A 9,680-nucleotide genomic window follows, 5' to 3' on the forward strand; every position below is an offset into this window, starting at 1 on the left:
GGGATCCTCTTCCCAGTCTCCAGTCCCAGGGGACATCCCTGGTCAGCCAGGACTTCTGGAAGATGATGGAGAGAGGCTCAGCAACCCCTTCTGCCAACTCTCTGAGCACCCTGGGGTGGAAACCATCCAGCCCCATCCCCTTGTGGGAGCTTATCCAGCAGCTCCATAACCATTTCCTCATGGATCACACGGAGCCCAATCTCTTCCCCATCTCTGTCTCCAGGGACTTTGTGCCCAGGGGACAACTGGTGCTGCTGCTAAAGACTGAGGCAAAGAAAGTTTCCTGATCCTTGGTGACTGTGTTTCCTCTGCATCTGACAAAGGATGGAGATTCCCCCCAGCCCTCCTCTTGTTGATATATTTCCAGAAACATTTATTGCTATTTTTCACCCCAGTGGCCAAGTTTAGTTCCAGCTGGGCCTTGGCCCTTCTGCTTTTCTCTCCACACATCTCCACTGCATCTTTGTAACCCTCATCAGTTGCTTGTCCTCTCTTCCAAGGACCATTTAAATTTTCTTTTGGTTTCTGAGTTGCAGCCAAAGCTCTCTGTTCAGCCAGGCTTCCACCCCCTGGGGATGCTCAGCTCCTGCACCTCCAAAATCACCTCCTCAGAGGATGCCCAACCTTCCCGGGCTCCTACATCCTCCAGAACTGCCTCCCAAGGGAATCTCTCAACCATGGCTGGAAGAGATCAAAGTCTGCTCTCCTCAAGTCTCAGTTTGGAGACTGCCCTCTGCCTTCACTAAAAAAATCAGAAACTTCAGCATTTCATGGTCACTTTGCCCCAAACATCCCCCACATGACATCCCCACAAGATATTCCCTACTAACAAACAGCAGGTAAATCCCTTCTGCCTCCTTAGCAACCCTGATACCCCTTAAATAAACCCTTAAAAGGAAAACTTACAAACTCTGATACCCCTTAAAAACCTTAAAACTGTTTAAAGCCTCCTGAAAACCTGGTACACCTTTAAGATAAAACTTAAAACCTCTTAAAATCTCCTGATACCCCCTAAAAAACCCTGAAAACCCCACTAAACCTGCCTTTAAAGCCCTAGTACCCCTTAAAAACAATTATCCACCCCTTAAAAACCCTGGCACCCCTTTATAAAACGCTTAAAACCCCTCCACCCCCCAATTCCCATAATCCTACTTTTGGGGTAAAACAACACTAGTATAGAAAAAAAACACAACACATTTTTATTCCAATGCAAACATCACAAAAAATCCCCCAACACCCTGAAAATCCATGAAAAAAAAAAAAAGAAAATATTCAAAATTTAAAAAAAAGGAAAAAATAATAATAAAATCAAAATAACCCAGGTTTTGGGTTTGGTTTTTTTTTTTTCCTATTTTCCCCTCTGCTCTCCTGGCTCTGACGCCGCCTTTGCTTCCTCACAATAAATATACAAAAATAGAATAAATTAGGGTAAAAAATAGAAGGGGCAACGCAGCTCTCAAGGAGGGGGGGGGGGGAAGGAAAAATCATCTCAGTCCTCCCTCCAAAACCTGGCAGGAGAGGAATAAACAGGGAGAAAACCCCCCCAGATCAGGGAATTTGGGGGCTGACCTTGTTATTTTCTTGAAATGTGGGGGAAAAGGCAAAAAAAGAGGAGAAAACCCCCAAACCCTACTCCCCATCCCAAAACTGAGCTGGAAACTGAATTTACCTGGGGAGGGATCGGGGGGGGGGGAAGGTGGGGGTGCCACCCGTTTTTTGTCCCCAACCCCGGGGAGAATATTAATAATAATACTATATAACCCCCCCCACCTTAATAATAATAATAGAATTAATAAATAAGCCCCTGAGGGAGGGGAGGGGGAAGGGTCTTCATTTGCTTTCAAGTATTTTTGGGGTGCTGGGGGGGTCAGAGGAGGCTCCCCCCCGCCGCCTGTCCCTGCAGCCCCAGCAGGCTGTAGGCGATGCGCTTCTGGTGGCCCGGCAGCCCGCACCCCAACCCTCCGGAGGTCCCCTGGGGAGGGGACAGGAAAAGGTCAGGGAATGACAATGAGGGGGAGGGGGAAAGCGTGGGGAGGGGGTAATGAGGGGAAGGACCCCTGGGTTGTGGGGTTTTTTGGGGGGGTGTTAGGGGTGGTGGCAAGGGAAGGGTGGGGGGTGGCCCAATGTGGGATGGTGGGGTGGAGAGAGGATGGGGACACCATGGGGACAGTGTGGGGACAGGATGGGGACAGTGTAGGGACAGGATGGGACACTATAGGGACAGTGTGGGGACATGATGGGGACACCATGGGGATACTGTGGGGACACGATAAGGAAAATGTGGGAACAGGATGGGGACACTATGGGGACAGTGTAGGGACAGGAGGGGGACACCATAGGACCAGTGTGGGGAGAGGGTGAGGATGCCATGGGGACAGTGTGGGGACAGGATGGGGATAGGATGGGGAAACTGTAGGGACACCATAGAAACAGGATGGGGACACCATGGGGACACTGTGGGGACACTGTGGGGACACAATGAGGAAACTCTGGGGACAGTATGGGGACACTGTAGGGACAGGATGGGGACACTGTGGGGACACCAAGGGGACAGCATAGGAACAGGATGGAGACACACCATAGGGACAGTGTGGGGTGAGGATGAGGGTGCCATGGGGACAGGATGGGGAAACTGTGGGGACACGATGGGGGACACACCATAGGGAGAGTGTGGGAGAGGATGGGAACATCATGGGGACAGTTTGGGGGACACCAAGGGGACCCCATGGCAAATCCATGGAGATACCACAGGGACAGTATGGGGACCCATGGGGACACCAAGAAGACACCACAGCGAATCCATGGGAATGCCACGGGGACAGTATGGGGACAGTATGGGGACAGTATGGGGACAGTATGGGGACAGTATGGGGACTCACTCGCTCGTCATCTGCAGGACCTTCTCGATGGTGCTGTAGCCCGAGGCCAGGAAGTGCTCCGTGTACTGCGGCATCCGGATGGATTCCAACCACTCCGGGACGGAGCGGAACGGGACCCCCTCCCCCCCCGCTGTGCTGGGCAGGCGGATGGACACCCTGGGGGGGGAAAGGAGGGGGGGTGAGGGTGGGAAGGGACAGAAAGTGCAGGAGTGCCAGGGTGGAAAGGTACAAAAGTAGAAAATGACACAGAAAAAAAAAAAAAAATCAACGTGAGAGTGGGAGGGGATGGAAAAAAAATAATGGAGCAATGGGAAGGTGTAAAAAGCAACAGGGAAATGGAAGGGTGGGGATAGGAGGATGCAAAGAGCAACGTGGAATTGCAAAGGGGCAAAAATGTGGTGAAGAATGCAGGAATGCAAAGAGCAGGGTGGGATGGGAAAGGTGCAGACTGAAGGGGGAGGATGCAAAGGGGCAGAGAGCAATCCCAGAATGCAGAGATGCAGAAGAGCAAGGCAGGGATGTGAAGGTGCAAGGAGCAAAACTGCACAGGTGGAAAATAGGGTGTGAGGATGCAAATGTGTAAAGAGCAGTGGAAAACTGCAAAGCTGCAAAATGCAAGAATGCAACAGTGCCAGAATGCAAAGATGCAAAGGAGGGTGAGGGTGCAAAGAGCACTTCAAGAATTCAGGGATGCAAAGGTGAAAAAAAAAAAAAAAAAAAAAAAAGAAAAGTGTGAGAATGCAAAGATGCAAAAGAGCAAGAATGCAGTGGTGCAAAAAAGGGTGCAAGGAGGAAAAGATGCAGGGATGCAAAGGTGCCATAAAAGAGTGTGAGAATGCAAAGCTGCAGAAGAGCAGCGCAGGAACACAGAGATGCAAACGGTGCAGGAATGCAAAGCTGCAAAAGAGTGTGAGAATGCAAAGTGCAAAGAGCCACGGGAATGGGGGGCACCAGGGTGCAGACTGCACCCCCCATCCTGTCCCTCACCGGGGGTCAAATTCTGCCAAATTCTTCAGAGCCTCGGGGGCCCGGGCCAGCTTGTCCAGGATGCTGACGATGTCGGCGAACTTGGGGCGCCGGCTGCGGTCCTGCTGCCAGCACTGCATCATCAGCTGGTAAATGGCAGAGGGACAATCCAGGGGGGCAGGGAGGCGAAATCCCTCGTTGATGGCCTTCATCACCTGCCAGGAGGAGAAGGTGGGGTGGTGGGCTTCCAAAAAGAAAGAAAAAGAAGAGAGGAGAAAGAAAGAGAGGAGAAAGAAAGAGAGGAGAAAGAAAGAGAGGAGAAAGAAAGAGAGGAGAAAGAAAGAGAGGAGAAAGAAAGAGAGGAGAAAGAAAGAGAGGAGAAAGAAAGAGAGGAGAAAGAAAGAGAGGAGAAAGAAAGAGAGGAGAAAGAAAGAGAGGAGAAAGAAAGAGAGGAGAAAGAAAGAGAGGAGAAAGAAAGAGAGGAGAAAGAAAGAGAGGAGAAAGAAAGAGAGGAGAAAGAAAGAGAGGAGAAAGAAAGAGAGGAGAAAGAAAGAGAGGAGAAAGAAAGAGAGGAGAAAGAAAGAGAGGAGAAAGAAAGAGAGGAGAAAGAAAGAGAGGAGAAAGAAAGAGAGGAGAAAGAAAGAGAGGAGAAAGAAAGAGAGGAGAAAGAAAGAGAGGAGAAAGAAAGAGAGGGAGAAAGAAAGAGAGGAGAAAGAAAGAGAGGAGAAAGAAAGAGAGGAGAAAGAGAGGAGAAAGAGAGGAGAAAGAGAGGAGAAAGAGAGGAGAAAGAGAGGAGAAAGAGAGGAGAAAGAGAGGAGAAAGAGAGGAGAAAGAGAGGAGAAGAGAGAGAAAGAGAGGAGAAAGAGGAAAAAAAAAAAAAAAACCCACCAAAACCTCAAGAAAGAATATCCCCCGTAAAAAAAAAACAAAACCCAAACCGTGTGTGGTGGAGGGTGGAGGGTCCTCACCTCGTGGTTGGAGACCTCCCAGTAGGGTCTCTCCCCGAAGGACATCACCTCCCACATGACGATCCCGTAGCTCCAGACATCACTGGCAGAGGTGAACTTGCGGTAGGAGATGGCTTTCTGGTGCCGTCCAGCGGATGGGGATCTTCCCGCCCTGCAGTGACACCGGGCTCAGCCCCACACCCCCAAAATAACCACCCCCCCACCATGAGCAACCACCCCCCTGTGAGTGACCAACCACCAAACCACCATGGGCTGTCATCCCCTAGAAGCGACCACCTCCCTTGGACAACCACCTGACCATGGCCAATCACCCCCTCCTGTGGTGCCCACCCCCTCATGGGCACCCACCCCACTCCGGGTGACCACCCCACCATGGGCAACCACCCTCCAGTGAACAACAACCCCACCACGGGCAACCACCCTCCAGTGAACAACAACCCCACCACGGGCAACCACCCTCCAGTGAACAACAACCCCACCACGGGCAACCACCCTCCAGTGAACAACAACCCCACCACGGGCAACCAGCCCGCCGTGGTGGTGGCCCTTACGCTGGTGGTGTAGGTGGCTTCGGGGTCATCTTCCAAACACCCTGGAGAGCCCAAAATCGGACACTTTGCACACCAGGTTGCTGTTCACCAAAATGTTCCGTGCTGCCAGGTCCCGGTGGACATAATTCATGTTGGCCAGTACTTCATGCCGGCGGCGATGCCTCTCAACATTCCCACCAGCTGGATGACACCAAATTCTCCTTCTTTTTCCTGGGAAAAGGGAGAAGCCGGCTTCAGGTCCAGCCTGAGCTCCATCTCCTGTCCCCCCCTTGGGTGGTGGGTGCTGGTGGTCATGGTGCCACCAGGCGTCACCTACCCGTAGGAATTTATCCAGTGCCCCATTCTCCATGTACTCTGTGATGATCATGAAGGGTTTGGCTGTGCAGGGAAAAAAAAAAAGTCCCAAAATGGATTAAAAAATACCCCAAACTCATTCCAAACCTTTCCAGAACCCCCCTGCCCCCCAAAAAATGATGCCAAAAAATGCCAACCCAAACAACAACAAAAAAAAACCACCCCCCAAAAACCTCCAACCTCCCAAAATTCTAAGAACCCCCAAACCCCAACCCCAACTAAAAAAAAAAAAACCCCAAGCCCTCCAAATCCTTCAAACTCTCCTCAAAAAACCCACCCTAAGACTCTCTAACCACCCAAGAACCAAAAAAAAACCCCACCCCCTCCAAAAAAACCCAAAACCCAAACCCCACCCACTCACACTTGGAGACGACCCCTTCCAGGCGGATGATGTTGTGGTGACAGAACTGTCCCATGATGGTGGCTTCGCTCAAGAAGTCCACGCGCTGCTTCTCCGTGTAGCCAACCTTCAAGGTCTTGATGGCCACTGGCACCTCCTTCTTCCACGCTTCAGGGTCCCCTTGTAGACCTCCCCAAATTCTCCTGCTCAGACAAAAAAGGGGACACACCCCCAAACACACCTTTAACACTCCCACCTTGGTCCAGTTTTGGGGAATCTTTAGGGTGAGGAAGCCCCCTCAGGACCTACCGGCGCCGATGACCTTCTGCCGGGTGATGGAGGATGGGGGGATCTCCGTGGTGAACTTGAGCATGGCTTGGTTGGGGTCTTCGTAGGTGTGTGGATCCACGTAGGTCTTCAAGGGCTTCAGCTGGTCTGATGGGGAGGAGGTGGGGTCAGCACCCACATCACCCCCCACCCATCCCTGTTGACCCCCGTCGCCCCGTTGCTCACCTGACTTGGAGAAGTAAACGTCCTCGGCCGACTGGCGCGGGGCGTGACCTCCTCCTCCTGTGGGACAGCAGCGGTTTGACCCCCAAAACTCATCCCTTGCCCACCTCTGGTGGTGGGGAAATTGGATTTTGGGTTTTGTAGGGGGAGTTTTAAGGGATTTTGGTGTCCTCACCGCTGGAGGACGTAGAGGAGAGCGGCCAAGAGGACGACAACAAAGATGACCCCGGCGATGGAGCCGCCGATGACAGCGGTGGATGCCATGGCCTCAGCTCCTGCAGGGACAATTTGGGGGGGTTGGGGTGACCCAGGCACCCCCTCAGACCTCCCATCCCCCCAAATCCTGTCCCCAGCCTGGTCCTCACCCTCGGGCAGGGTCTCAAACTCATGCTGGGGGCTGAAGGCTCCTTGGCCATCGGGGGTGAGTGCCTGGACACGCACCACGTAGGCGGTGGCAGGGGACAACTTGGGGATGGTGACAGAGGTGGCCTCGCAGCGCAGCACGGAGTAACTGTTCTCATCCACCTGGGGGGGGGAGAGACATGGGTGGGGGTGACACGGGGTGGGACAAGGATGGGGGTGACGTGGGTGGAGGTGACGAGAATGAAGGTGACATGGATGGGAGGGATAGATGGAGGTTCCACGGATGGAGGTGACAGGGATGGGGAGGTGACAGGGATGGGGAGGTGACAGGGATGGGGAGGTGATGGGTTTGGGGTGTTGGGGACAGACCTTCTTGCTGTAGGTGACCTCGTATTTCCAGACCCGACTCTGCTGCCGTGGTGGCACAGTCCAGGAGAGGACCAAGCTGGTGGCTGTCCGTCCATCCAGGCTCACGGATGTCACCTGGGGGGGCTCTGCCGTGGGGACAAGGGTGTCACGGAGGTATCTCCGTGGGGGACAGGGACCTCATGGAGGTGTCCCCGTGGGGGGACAGCAGTGTCATGAAGATGTCCCCATGGGGGACGAGTATGTCATCGAGGTGTCCCCGTGAGGGGCAGGGACGTCCTGGAGGTGACACCATGGGGGACAGGGACATCCTGGAGGCGTCCCCAGGGTGAGGGGAAGCTGTGGTGGCCTCTCACCTGTCTGGTTGACACTGATGCTGGTGGTGGCCAGGCTGGGGTGGTGGCTGTAGGGTGACACCCCGTTGTGTGCCTCCACGCTGAAGGTGTAGTTGACGTGCGGCTCCAGGTCTGTGACAGTCACCCCCGTCCCCGTCAGCCCCTGGGGGGGCAGGGAGTATCGGACCCCCCCGTCGCAGGGACGGCAGTCCCCACCCTCGGGGCCACACTGCTGGCAGGTGACGCTGTAGGTGACATCCTGGCGCCCACCCGTGTCCGCGGGCGGTGACCAACGCAGCTGCACCGCGGCCCCCACGCCCACAGCTGTCACACCCTGGGGGGGTGAGGGGGGACCTGGGGGGGGGACACAGAGAGCAGAGAGGGGGGGTGAGGAGGAGGAGGGGTGACCGTGCCGTGCCTCAGTTTTCCCCCCCGATCGGCGTCACTTACGGGTGCAGGGGTCACCGGGGGGGTCCTCGGGGGCTCGGAAGAAACCGTCCTGGCAGGGACAGGCAGCAGAGGCGGGGGGGGCGGGCAGGGTGTGGGGGGGACAGGGCTGGCAGCCCCCCGGGGACACCCCGGCCTTGAAGGAGCCAGGGGGACAGGCTGGGGACACACACACAGTGACACTGGTGAGACCCTCTGTGCCCCCACCCTGGGGACCAATTCCCACCCCCCCAACCCAACCCAACTCCCACCCCACAGTCCCACTTCACACCCCCATAAGAGCACTCTAGATTCCTATAATCCCACTTCACACCCCCATAACCCCACTCTACACCCTCATAGCCCAATTTCACACCCCCACTCCCCACCCCCCTCATACACCTCCATCCCGCTATAATCCCACGTCACCCCCCCCATAATCCACTTTGCACCCCAAAATACCACTTTATCCCCATAACACATCTCTATACCCGTGCAGTCCCACCCCCACCACACATCTCCATACCACTATAATCCCACTTTACAACCCCATAATCCCACTTCACACCCCCATAACACCACTTTACACCCCAAAACCCCACTTTACACCCCCTTAACCCAATTTCACACCCCACACCCCCACTGCCCACCCCTCCATACACCTCCATCCCTCTATAACCCCACTTCCCACCCCCATTACCCCACTTCACCCCATAACACATCTCTATACCCCCACACCCCCACTCCCCACCCCCACCATACATCTCCATCCCGATATAACCCCACTTCACCCCCCCATAACCCCCCTCCACACGCCCATAACCCCACTTCACCCCCATAATACACCTCTATACCCCCACAGTCCCACTTCCCACCCCCACCATACACCTCCATACCACTATAATCCCACTCTATCCCCCATAACCCTACTCTACACCCCCATAACCCAATTTTACACCCCACAGTCCCACTCCCCACTCCCACTCCCCACCCCCACCATACACCTCCATCCCGCTATAATCCCACTTCACTCCCCCCATAGCCCCCCTCCATACCCCCATAACCCCACTTTCCACCCCAAAACACCACTTCACCCCCATAACACATCTCTATACCCCCACAGTCCCACTTCCCACCCCCACCATACACCTCCATCCCTCTATAACCCCACTTCCCACCCCCCTAATACATCTCTATACCCCCACACCCCCACTCCCCACCCCACCATACACCTCCATCCTGCTATAACCCCACTTCCCACCCCCATAACCCCCCTCCACACCCCCGTAACCCCCCTCCCCGCCCCCCAAACCCTACCTTGGCAGCTGTCCCCCACTCTCTGGTGTCCCTCCCTGCACAGACACTCCCCGATCAGCACCAGCCACTCGCCCTCAGCATTGCAGTGCAGGATGGGCTCCTCCTGGGCCACCACCGCCTCCTCCACGCAGCTGCCCCGCACCTCGGCCAAGCCCTGCAAGTCCCCCCCGGCCACCGTGGAGGGGAAGCGGGCCAAGCCCCTCACCACCCCGGGACACCTCTTGTAGTAGATCCGGACGGAGAGAAGGGCCACGCAGGCTCCCAGATCCTGGAAAGCCAAATAAAAACCTTTGCGGCGCAGGGGA

The 9,680-nt window shown here is 55.1% G+C and overlaps 1 protein-coding gene across 1 annotated transcript; it reads right to left on the reverse strand.

Moving 5' to 3' along the window:
* Positions 1–1,833: 1,833 nt before the first annotated feature.
* EPHA2 (EPH receptor A2) lies at positions 1,834–9,679 on the reverse strand (the record flags this gene model as incomplete). The annotated part of the gene is given in 20 exon segments (XM_071767444.1): positions 1,834–1,972; positions 2,876–3,035; positions 3,867–4,060; positions 4,814–4,927; positions 4,929–4,964; positions 5,365–5,400; positions 5,402–5,502; positions 5,505–5,574; positions 5,681–5,742; positions 6,080–6,220; positions 6,223–6,261; positions 6,368–6,493; positions 6,572–6,611; positions 6,613–6,628; positions 6,744–6,843; positions 6,934–7,093; positions 7,301–7,425; positions 7,654–7,986; positions 8,083–8,238; positions 9,376–9,679. Coding segments are annotated over 20 exon segments (2,418 nt in total), but the record flags the coding sequence as incomplete, so codon positions are not given.
* Between the last annotated feature and the right edge of the window lies 1 nt (position 9,680).

Source organism: Heliangelus exortis, chromosome 23 (genome assembly GCF_036169615.1).
Source record: "Heliangelus exortis chromosome 23, bHelExo1.hap1, whole genome shotgun sequence".
In the NCBI taxonomy this organism is placed as follows: domain Eukaryota; kingdom Metazoa; phylum Chordata; class Aves; order Apodiformes; family Trochilidae; genus Heliangelus; species Heliangelus exortis.